Source organism: Mustela lutreola, chromosome 5 (genome assembly GCF_030435805.1).
Source record: "Mustela lutreola isolate mMusLut2 chromosome 5, mMusLut2.pri, whole genome shotgun sequence".
NCBI classification, from domain to species: Eukaryota; Metazoa; Chordata; class Mammalia; order Carnivora; family Mustelidae; genus Mustela; species Mustela lutreola.
The window spans coordinates 148,038,083-148,050,721 of NC_081294.1; the positions used below are offsets into that span (position 1 = coordinate 148,038,083).

Sequence of the window (12,639 nt, forward strand, 5' to 3'; positions counted from 1 at the left end):
GAACTTCAATGTTTAATCATATAGTCTTTAGTATTGTTTGACTTCTTTGTTTCTACAAAAAGATAAATATTATTATTGTAATTTAAAAATAATAAAATATTTTACTATGGATAACAGTACAATGTTCTTTAATGGTTGTATGTCTGTCAGAGACATAAACAGACAGTCAGATATCACATATCCTCCTAAAATAACTACAAACTACTTGAGAATTGGGATAAGGGCATATTCTTCATATAACCCTGCAGAGTGTTAAGCACTAAGTATTTTGTAAAATGTGTTTTGGAAGGAACACCTCCTTTACCTCTCCTTGCAGAAAGATACCATAAGACATGATTTTTTAAAAAGATTTATTTATCTATCTTAGGGATAGAGTGAGTGTGTGTGTGTGTGAGTACATGCAGGAACGGGAGAGGGGGAGGAAGAGAAATCCCAAGCAGACTCCGTGCTGACTGCAGGGCCCCAGGCAGGGCTTGATCCCACAACCCTGAGATCACTATCCCAGGAGAAACCAAGAGTGAGACGCTCAATTGACTGTACCACCCAAGCGCCCAAGATACCATTTTTAAATTATTAACAATAGCCATTTATAATGAAGTGATCAATTATTTTATTTTTTTCAACACAGGTTCTTGCTGGCTGTTTTTCTGTGTGCATGTTTTTTAGATTTATTTGAGAGAGAAAGCAAGTGAGCGAGAGTGAGGGGAGAGATAGAGGGAGATGGAGAGAATCTCAAGCAGATTCCCTGCTGAGCATGGCTCCCCATGTGGGGCTCCATCTCATGACCCTGAGATCATGAGCTCAGCTGAAATCAAGAGTTGGACACTTCAAGTGACTGAGCCATCCAGTTCCCCCAATGATCAACTATTTTAAATTATGTTAGAGAAGTTCAATTTATATACTTCTGTTGGTCGTGCTGTTGTTACTAATTTGATAATAAAATTTTAATATATATATATTTGCTAATAAAAATTTTAAACAATGTACCTCAAGTAATCTATTAATACCTGTAGTTATAATTCTAATTGCTGTAAAAAGAACTTTCTTCACATTTTGGTATTATACTCTTCAAGTCTAAGCTACAACTGATTATTTAAGAAACTATTATTTTGGGGCACCTGGGTGGCTCAGAGGGTTAAGCCTCTGCCTTCAGCTCAGGTCATGATCTCAGGGTCCTAGGATGGAGCCCTGCATCAGGCTCTCTGCTGAACAGGGAGCCTGCTTACCCCTCTCTCTCTGCCTGCCTCTCTGCCTACTTGTAATGTGTCTGTCTCTTTCTCTCTCTGTCAAATAAATAAAATCTTTAAATTTTAAAAAAAGAAACTATTATTTTACATACTACTAAAAAGGAAAAATACTGCCAATCAAATTATGACAAGCTATAGAATGTAACATGAATCCCAATTTCAAAAGTGTTATAATGTGAGAGAAAGCTGTAATCTTAAGAGTCTGTGACATACGGTATTTTCTCATCATTTTAAGCCCCACACAGGTTGCTAAATAAAATAAAAGCTATAATGAAGAAACTTAAGTAAAAAAATGACTGGGGGGTTTACTGGTGTCAGTCCTAACAACATTAAAGAGAAAAAAGCTTAGCTTCAGAAATAGATCCTCTCAAAAGATACAATTTCATTAAATCTAAAAATGTTTTTAAATTTTGTTATAATTATTCTCCAAAAGGATATCTGACATATTAAAGTGTCGCACAAATCAAAACTTTGAGTTGATAATATTATTCATCTTAAAGTGTTTGCTAAGAAAATAATCAGTTTTAGAGTCTTCTGGTTAATATTATCTTAAGACTGAGTCAGTTGAGCAGGTTCTGCTGCTAAAGAGTACTATCCCTCCCAAATTACTGGTTTCTTTCCTAGTATGTTATCAAAATCATGCCATTATAATATATCTATATATCAATAATATATATATATATCATGAAAGAAAATCCTAAAGTATAACAATTTTGAAAATAATTCTGAAAGGAATTGGGAGTATATTTTGTTAGTTTATCAAAATTTTGATATAATTTTTAAGACAAAAATAGAAAGGGAAAGTATATAACATATTAATAATAATGAAGACATTTGCTAATTGCTGACCAATGAAAAGCAACAGGGATAAAGTAATTCAAAGCATTAAGTAAGAGTATATCTATTTTGGCACACAATGCATTTTATAAGAGCACTGAATAAGAGTGTCTCAAAACCTGAAAATTCAAAATAGTCAAGTCTGATTTAAAAACTAGAAAGCTGTTCTACTTTCTATTCTATAATCTGGGCTGAGTATCAAGAAATTTTTTTTTAAAGCTGCTTATTATAAAAGTCAGAGTTGCTCATTAAAAGATCTGATTTTTCCGTTCCTGCTTTATGTGTTACTGGTGACCTGTATTTTAATGCTACAAATTCTTTTCATATTAATCCCACAGGTGCTTTAACAGTCAATGTTCTTTCATCCTTACCCACTAATTTACATCTTTCTTTGTTCTCCCTTCTTTAACTCATCACTTCTTATATCTCACATTTCCTTCTGTATAATGTACCTTCTTTTAGAATTTCCTTTAGTAAAGGCTTGCTGGTAGCAAATTCTCCCATTATTTTTCTCTGACAATTGTTGTAATGTACTTTTTTTGACTTGAGAATTACAGTTGGACAGTTATTTTCTTTCAAAACTAGGTCTTCTAATTTCTGTGGTTGCTGTTGAGAAATCATTTCCCAATTTTATCACTGCTCTTGCGAAGGTAATGTTTCTTTTATTTCTGCATCCAGAAATAAAACTGGCATATCAAAAATGGTATTTTGGGGTGCCTGGGTGGCTCAGTGGGTTAAGCCTCTGCCTTCGGCTCAGGTCATGGTCCCAGGGTCCTAGGATCGAGCTCCGCATCGGGCTCTCTGCTCAGCGGGGAGCCTGCTTCCCCCCTCTCTGCCTGCCTTTCTGCCTACTTGTGATCTCTGTCTGTTAAATAAATTTAAAAAAAAATTTTTTTAATGGTATTTTAAGAGCTCTTTCTCTGCTCTTCAATTGTACTATCATGAGTCTAAATGTAGATTTATTTTTATTTATTCTGCTTATGATTCTTGTATCTGTATATTAGTATCTTTCTTTAATTCTGGCAAATTCCCAGCTATTAGATACCCAGATATTATAAATAAGCCTTGTTCTTTCTCTCTTCTTCTGAAACTAAGAATAAATGTTTATTAGGCCTTTCTTGCTGTATCTTTCCTGACCTGTAAACCATCTTCCATATTTTCAATCTTGCTTGTCTTTTTTTTTTTAATTTTTAAAAGATTTTATTTATTTATTTGACAAACAGGGAGATCACAAGTAGGCAGAGAGGCAGGCAGAGGGAGCGGAGGGGAAGCAGGCTCTCCAATGAGCAGAGAGCCTGATGCGGGTCTCAAACCCAGGACCCTGATATCAGGACCTGAGCCGAAGGCAGAGGCTTAACCCACTGAGCCACCCAGGTGCCCCTTGCTTGTCTTTTTATGCTCCATTATGGACAACAGGTTCTATCTTTCCTTCTATTCAGATATGTGTAACCTATATTTTTATATATATTCATAAACTGGAATTTTCCATTTTGACATTTTTTTTGTCTTTGAGAAATCCTACTGAGTTGTTTTTCAAATCATCTGTAATGGTTTTTGTTTAATATTTTACTCATTGTAAATTTTGATCAGAATTGACTTTCTAACAACTTGCTCAGTAAATGGGGACAGGGTATGGTGTGTCTGGGGCCAAGCTTTTGGCTGGTGCTGGCATGTCTGGAATTAAGCTTTCCAGTGGCCCAACTAGGAGTCTGGTTAAAGAAAGGACGAACTGAGCAAATAAATAAATGCATCAGGAATAATAAAAACAAAAAGAGTGAGAATAATCAGAATAATCATTTACTGTCAGAGTAGCAAGTTGCAAATATAGAAAAGGAGAAGGCTAGAATACATTCTGTAGTGTTGCACTACACTCCAAGGTACTATGCAGAACTCAATGATTTTTGAAATATATACAAGATATAGAAAGAGATTAGGGGGTGCATGCGTGCACGCACACACACACACACACACACCCCTACATCTATTTCCCAGCTTGGCTCAGGGAACCAGGAATACTACTACCCTGGTAGCAATGAGTAAATATGGTAATGAGATTGTCATTTCTAAACATCATTGTCCACTAGAAAGAACCAGGGTTCCTTAAACAAATAGCTGACTCAGGGCACCTGGGTGGCTCAGTGGATTAAAGCCTCTGCCTTCGGCTCAGGTCATGATCCCAGGGTTCTGGGATCGAGCCCTGCATCGGGCTCTTTGCTCAGCAGGGAGCTTGCTTCTTCCTCTCTCTCTCTCTGCCTGCTTCTCTGCCTACCTGTGATCTCTGCCTGTGAAATTAAAAAAAAAAAAAAAAGAAGAAGAAAAAAGAAAAGAAAAGAAATACCTGTCTCAGGGCTGGAAAGGAAACATGGAAGATGTTCTGTCCATAGAAAACGCCTAGGAAAAAATGACCAGCCTCATAACTATGAGCACCTCCATACTATGGTTTCCATATACCATTTCCAACTAAAAGGAATCAGGGCTCCTAGAAGGAACAGCTGATAACATGCCTAGAGTAGGAAATGAAGACAGGGGTTCTGCAACATCTAGTTGTACCAGAACAGGAAAAGCTATCAAGTCCATGCAGGTGAGGGAATGGCAGAAGGACTCAGAAGACAATGTATAGGGGCTCTCCCTTGAATAAACACAGGAAAATGTGAACATCCAAAAGAATAATATCTTCAGTGGACTAAAATAAATCAAGTATGTTAAAATTCCTATGTCACAGGGAACTCAAACAAGACAAAATCAAAAAGAACAATAATCATTTTTGGTGGGTATTAGGGAACTGAATGATCTGTTAGGAAAACTGACAGTAAAGAGAAATAATCTAGAATTGATACTGTCTTTCCTATGTAAACTGTATCTTTTAAATCCATGATTTCTGTCTTAAATTAGATCGCTTCATTCAATTCATACTTAGGGCCCTGAATAATAACAGATATAACTGAAATTGGTACTTTCACTTTACCATGAGGTTGATCAAATTTTATTTATATATCCACCATCTTTTAAGTCAGATGTTTTACTCTTTATAATTTTATTAATGACTATGATCTCTTTCCTTGCTCTCTTAATCAAATAAATATGACTTTACTACTACTTATGAAACCTTGTTATGTGAGTGAGAAACCCTTCATGTCAGCTTTTCTCAGTGTATGTGCAGTCTCCACATCCAAACTCATTTTACACAGGGAGACTGTCCCACTACTTCAGGGTGACTTTTGGATTAATCAAGTCCTAAAGCAGGCTGAGGGTTGTTGGCAAAATTCTGCAGCAGACCCTAAGGAAAAATGAGCTGAGCCAGTAATGATTCCTGACTGTTGTAAGATCCAGAGCTGCTTAAGAGTTGAAAATAATCCTACTTTTCTAGAAGGGCTTAAAATAAGACTAGAGTTGTTCTGGACAGACCATGTAGGCATAGGAAAGGTCTATTTGACTGGTCTCTGACTCCTGCTATCCTAAAGCTTTTTGTCTCATTGCACTGGGGAAAAAAAAAAAAAAAACAAAAAACAAGTACTTTGCCCACAAAGAAGAGATATGGTTAGTTTTTGCAGGTTTTAAAACAGACACTATTGTGTGAAAGGAACATACTATACGTACTACATACTATATGGTCCCATTTCTCTTGAAGACTTGTTTCTGCACGTACTTGTACAAAAAAATCTAGAAATACACATACTCTAAAATGTTAACACTAGTGTTATTTAAACAATTAGACTGCGGTGGTTCTAACACCCCAGCACCCTAAGTAAGCAAACCAAAACATATGCCTATAAAGGACTCAAGGGTAGAAGTCAAAACCTAAAGACAACCAATCATAGTCAATTCAGTTCTCCCAAATAATATAACTGCTTGAGTTATAATCAATCAGATAATCCCTTTCTTTGCTTCTGCCTCTTTTCTATAAAAGCCTCTCCCCAGCTCCTGTTGGGAAGGATTCCTAACTGTCCATGGTTTTGCGTTGCCCAATATGAATCAATTTTTGTTCAAATAAACTTAGAAATTTTTAATATGCCTCAGTTTTTCCACTAACATTAGGCAATCTTACAATTGAGATTACTTTCATTTATTTTCCACTTATGTGCATTTTTTTATTTTTCTAAAATGAAGTTTTCTAAAAGGAAGTTTTAAAAACACTGTGTCATGTATGAAAGCTGTAGATGAGTGGAGCTTAATTTCTCTACTGAGGAAATCTTTTATTCTCTAGGAAAAATGTGAAAACTTCACTCTTACTACAACATTTACCAGTGATTCCTCAATCTTCTTAAGAAATTGCTTGATTGCATAAGCTAATGATCTCTAACGATCATTTCATTTCTCTTAAAGATTTTATTTATTTGAGAGAGAGAGAGCAAGTACAAGCTGGGGAGACAGAGGGGCAGAGGGAAAGCCAGGCTCCCTGCAAGGGACTTGATCCCAGGACCCCGAGATCATGACCTGACCCGAAAGCAGATGCTTAACTGACTGAGCCACCCGGGTACCCTGAACAGTCGTTTTATTTTTTTATTTATTTTGTTTTATCTTTAAGATTTTATTTATTTGAGAGAGAGTGCAAGCAATCACAAGCAGGGGAAGAGGCAGAGGGAGAACGGGAAGGGAGAAGCAGACTCCCCATTGAGCAGGGAGCTGGACGTGGGGCTCCATCCCAGGACCTAGAGATCATGACGTGGGCAGAAGACAGATGCTCAACTGACTGAGCCACCCAGGTGCCCATGAACAGTCATTCTAAAAAGACCTTTTTAAAGTATTTTAATCCTGTACCAAAACCTAACTTTGAATACTGCAAACCCTAATGCCTAAAAATAACAGTGTGAAAAAGTGTAAGACACGATAATGTGAGAAAAGCAGTAGAAAACTCAAAATCGATTCTTAAAAATATCAAATTTAAGTTCTCTGTCCAAAATGAGTTGACACAAAATCAAATCATTTAGTAAATGAGAACTATGATCGAGAGGATTGGCTAATAATAAAGATATTGTTTTGATGGTTCACAAATAATAAAATGCATTCCTTCCTTGCACTGCATCTTGACCGTGTTAGCAGTTACATCAACTCTATGCATCTGCCAAGACTTAGTTATAACGGTATGCTCACAACTGCTGAATTCTAACGTGTGTAAATTATACTTATGTATATTTACATATATAATTAACATGTGTAAATTAAAGCTGATTTTTAAAAATCACATTTTCTGCTAAAATTTTCAGCATATTATTTGACTACTTTATTCAATGGCTTAATCATTCCAAAACAATCCATTACATTACATAAACTTAATACACAAAAAAAATCTGCATATGTGGACCCTCTTCTTCCAAAATTTCTTTTCACCAGTACCCAGTAATACTGGCTAGAAAGTTCAGTCACCCTTCCCTCCTCTCACCTCCAGCTTTCAGTAGACCACTACATCCTGTCAAGTCACTTTTTTTTATCACTACTATAATGCTTTAGTTCACTTCTTTCTGGACTACTGCAAAAGACTTCTAATTGATACCCTTGTCTTTAATCTCCTACCTACCAATCCAATCTTCATAATGTAGGAAAAAAAAACCTATCTGGCAAAAAACAAAAACAAACAAACAAACAAACACCCCACCGATGTTCAACAAAGCAACAATAAATGCCAATAAAGACCTGATTTAAAATATTAAAGTGCTTCAGAACAAAGCCCCAAATTCATGGTGCTGGGTGCCTGGGTGACTTGGTTGGTTGAGGGTCTGACTCTTGTTTTCAGTTCAGGTGATGATCTCAGGGTCTTGAGATCGAGCCTTGCGTCAGGCTCCACACTCAGTGTGGAGTCTGCTTGTCCCTCTCCCTCCCCAAGACAGTGTGCATCTGCTCACTGCTCGCTCACACATGTGTTCTCTTTCCCCCTCTAAAATAAATAAATAAAATCTAAACAAAACAAAACAAAACATAACCTGTCCCACTAAAGGCACTTTAAAACTAAGCCACCTGATCAATACCAATTCCCCCTCTAAAACCTGTATTTTCTTTCATTGCCTCTAGAGTCATCCTCCATTTCTGACAGTGAAATAGCTACAATCCTTACAAATTCCAACCTCAATGTAATTTCCTCCATTCACACTCTCCCAGGCAAAGGCAGGTAGGTCAGCTCTGTTCCCAGGAACACTGAACACACTGCTCCTTATTAATGCCACTGTTTCATCCTCGAGATGTGGCTCTTCTGGGCAGGGTCTGAATCTTCACCAGGCACAGTGCCTGGCTCATAGCAAAAATAATTTATGACTTATACTAAATAAATAAAGGAATAAAAATAGCATTATTTGCTAAATCCATTTTTACCTTGAGAAATATAAATTACCATTTTTTTCTCAGATAAAAAGGTTAGAAGATTTGACAATATAGAAAGTACCTTGTCTACATGGAAAATTAAATCCAGTTCACAGACATTTTCAAAACACTTGTCTAATGTTTCCACAAATACCTGAAGAAAAAGAAAAGAAAAAAAAAGGTTAAATGCTCTTGAGAACTATATAAATTCATTCAAACCTATCATCTAGAAAGGAAACAATTCTTAACTGTGAACTAACACTTTTCTAATCTATTATCATATTTCTGTTTTTTTTATTTTTTCCACAATATTTTGATATTATGAAAACCATTCTTTTTTTTCCTATTTCTGTTTTAAATCAGATATTGTATTAAGTATAACAGGAGTAATTATTCTTCATGATAATTACATTTCGGTACATTAACACACAAAACAAAATAAACTTTGCTGAAAGTAACTAAGAACTAGAAATTCTTAGCACCATTACTTTAAAAAACACTGAAAAATACTCAAACAGGCTCCTTATCTTCATGTGAGGAGGAAAAAAAAGCTTATTGGAAATATTTATCAGTATAGATGCATGCAGTCCAAGTATCTACCACATCTAATGCTTTTAATTAGCAATTCAGCATAAAAGATCACTCAAAATTATTTACGGAAAGAGCAAAGATTTTGGAATCAGCCTTATCTGGGTTCAAACTCTGGCTTCAATACCATGCAGGGCCTTATGTGGGAACGGGTTAACTCAGCAGGCACAGGATGCTCAAAACCTACACCTTCCCCCTAGATGGCCTGTTCATAGATGAGCCCTGGGCTCGCTCCTGAGAACCAAGCTCCTGGGAATTGAGCTTGGAACCCTTGCAAAGTTCTGTATGATAAGAGTGTTTGGCATGCCTGAGTCCTTGGGCGGCACCAAATACTAGTCTGAGCAGAGAGTTTATGCTAACAGTGTGATTTAGGATGAACATCTCCTTTTCTCTGAGATTCTAAAGCTGAAGTAAGCAAGCAAGGTCAGTCACAATGGTGACATACACCACTGCCTATATGACTGACCACCAATAAAAATCCTGGGGACACAGGCTGGGGGAGGGTCCCTGATTGTGAGCACACTGTACACCTTACCACATGTCATTTCTGGGGGAATTAAACACATCTTGTGTGACTCCACTGGGCAGGGACACCTTGAAGCCTGCCTTTGGTTTTCTCCAGACAACCCCTCATGGGCTTTTGATTATCTTACCGTTTATTATCACTGTAATAAACCCAAACTATGAGCACAGCAACTTCTGAGCCCTGTGAATCCTAATGGCTCAGTGAGATCATCTTGAAGACCCCTGACATAAGCTTTCAAAACTTAATCTCTTAAATTCTACCTTGCATAGGTTGTCACTATCTCTTCTATGCCCACTGCCCTTCTCAAATTTAACTGTCACAGACAGAATGACCACACAATTTATCAGACAAACTGGGGCATGAAGAGTAAAAGGGAGCAGCTAAGATTGTGTAATTATCATAATAGTATGCAATGGTATCATAATTTCATAACAGCCTGGAACAAAAGATGCAAAGCAGGGCTTTTCCTAGCAAACTGAAGTGTATGCTTACTCTATTCACAGGTGACCCCAAAGGACCAAGAGTAAAATGGAAACAGCAGGCTTCTTGCTAAACTGGTCCTACCACAGGCCAATTTATACAGACCCCCCCAGACCAAGGTTCCTTCCACCAGTGCAGAAGTGTAAGACGGGTGAAACAACATCAACACTATATAGCCATTGTCTATAGCCATTGTCAGTATTGTCTTAGACCAGGGGTTGGCAAGTTTCCTCTGCAAAGGGTCAGATAGTAAATATGTTATTTTGAGGGCAACAAAAAGCAGATAGATACATAATAAACAAGGTGCATATCTCTGCTCCAATAAAACTTAACAAAAAGGTGTAGCAGGCTGGATTTGACCTGCTGTCATCTGCTCCCTGGCTTAGAGCAAAGTCACTAGGAGAAATAAAAGGTCTGTAAGTAACCAAAAATATACAGTTTTACTCAGTGATTTCATTCAAGAGAAGGCAATTCTTCAGATGACCAACTGTGGAGCACACACAAGTCAGCCTCAAGGGAGTTTCTAGTTTAGTTCAATTCTGAGGTAGGTGGAAAGTAAATAACAGCTATTCAAATTCCCAACTTTATCTATTTCTCCTCAAGGCCTTGATGACGTGTGCACACTGGAATGATTCCACTCAGTCTACTTGAAACTAATTCAGATCATTTCCTTCTTGTTAAAACAGACTCTTGTTATAAGCACTGAATGGGATAATACTGTTTGAGCACAGAGTTGAACAAGCTTAACAAATGTTAACTTCTGAGGGAAAGTAAGAATGTGAGAAGAAAAAACCTTTTGCACTGAAAACGAACAAAATACTTGTTTAAGTTGGACATGGTCTGATTTCCAATTTGTAACATCACAGTTAAATAACATATGGGAAGAAAAGCCATTTAAGTTCTGCCCCCCCTTCAGAAAATTTTTACTGAAGTATAACCTACATACAGAGAAGTACACAAATCACAACAAAGTATAATCTGATGAATTCACAAAGTAAGTACATCTGTGTAACCAACACCCAAATCAAGTGTCAGAATAGCACCAGCACACGAGAAGCCCCTCGTACTCCACCAGCCACCATCACCATCACAGGTAACCACTACCCTGCTCTCCAACACTATAAGCATGTTCTACCTATTTCTGAACTATATTAAATGAAATCACATAGAATATAATCTTTTGTGAGTTGCATCTTTTAGTCATCATTATTTTTGTGAGATTCATTTATTACAAAATATGAAAGCTGATTCATTCTCATTTACAGTATGCAATTGTTATGAATATACCACAATGTATTTACTTGTCGAGTTTGGGTTGTTTCCAGCACAAGGTCATTAGCACTGCTAAGCATACTTGCATCCATGTCTATTACTGAATGTATGCACACATACCTACCCAATGCATGCAGAGGAGAACTGTGGGGTGACAGAGGAGCAAATATTCAGCTTCAGCAGATAGCACCAAACAGATATTCTTTTCTTTTTTTTTAAAGATTTATTTATTTACCTTAGAGAGAGAGCAAGCAAGTTGGGAGAGGGGCAGAGGAAGAGAGTCCTCAAGCAGACTCCCCACTGAGCAGGGAGCTGGAGGACAGAGGGCTCGATCCCAGGATCCTACGACCCTGAGATCATGAGCTGAGCCAAAACCAAGAGTCAGACACCCAACCAACTGAGCCACCCAGGTGCCCTACCAACAGATTTTCAAAGTAATTATAAAACTTCATACTCCAGGGATGCTTGGGTGGCTCAGTCAGTTAAGCCGCTGCCTTCAGCTCAGGTCGAGATCCCAGAGTCCTGGGATTGAGTCCTGCATCCGGCTCCTTGCTCAGCAGGGAGCCTGCTTCTCTCTTAGCCTCTGCCTACGACTCTGCCAGCTTGCACGCACGCACTCCCTCGCGCGTTCTCTCCCTCTCTGACAAATAAATAATTAATTTAAAAAAAAAAGACTTCATACTCCAAACAGCAGTATATGAGAATTCCAAAAATTATGCATCTTTGTTAGCACTTTATGTTGTCAATCTTTTCATTTTAACCATTCTTATGTGTGTGTGGTAGTATGTCATTATAATATCAATCTGATTGTCCCTGATGGCTAATAAAACTGAGCACTGTTTCAAGTTTATCAGCTATTTGGATAGCTTTCTTCAGGATGTCCATTCAAGACTTCTGTTCATTTTTGGACCAGTCTGTCCCTTCCTTCTTGTATCTAGAACTTCTTTACATACTCTAGACATCTACATGTATTACACCTATCTTCTCCTGTTTTGTGGCGTACCTTTTTATTCTCCTGGCAATATTCTTGGAAGTTTTAATTTTCAGTATTTTCCAATTAACACCACTTTTCTTTAAGGTTAATATTTTTTTTAATGTTCAATTTAAGAAATCTTTGCCTACAGCAATGCTAGGAAGATATTCTCCTAGAAAAAAACAAAAGCTTTGTTTTATTTCTCATGTTTGAACTGAATCTAGTAGAAATATGGCGTGAGTTGGTCTTCTTTAATTTAAAATCATGATTAGGGGGGCGCCTGGGTGGCTCAGTGGGTAAAGCCGCTGCCTTCGGCTCAGGTCATGATCTCAGGGTCCTGGGATCGAGTCCCGCATCGGGCTCTCTGCTCAGCAGGGAGCCTGCTTCCTTCTCTCTCTCTCTGCCTGCCTCTCAGTGTACTTGTA

General features: G+C 37.5%; 1 protein-coding gene across 4 annotated transcripts in view; it reads right to left on the reverse strand.

Moving 5' to 3' along the window:
• Window positions 1–12,639, reverse strand: part of AP3S1 (adaptor related protein complex 3 subunit sigma 1) — a 77,166-nt gene that overhangs the window by 18,234 nt on the left and 46,293 nt on the right. For 2 of the 4 annotated variants that reach the window (XM_059175816.1, XM_059175818.1), the window contains exon 4: window positions 8,458–8,529. The exons of the other annotated variants lie outside the window; for them this stretch is intronic. In XM_059175816.1, coding sequence (XP_059031799.1) covers window positions 8,458–8,529 — 72 coding nt within the window. The remainder of the gene's footprint in view (window positions 1–8,457; window positions 8,530–12,639) is intronic. 4 annotated transcript variants of the gene reach the window in all.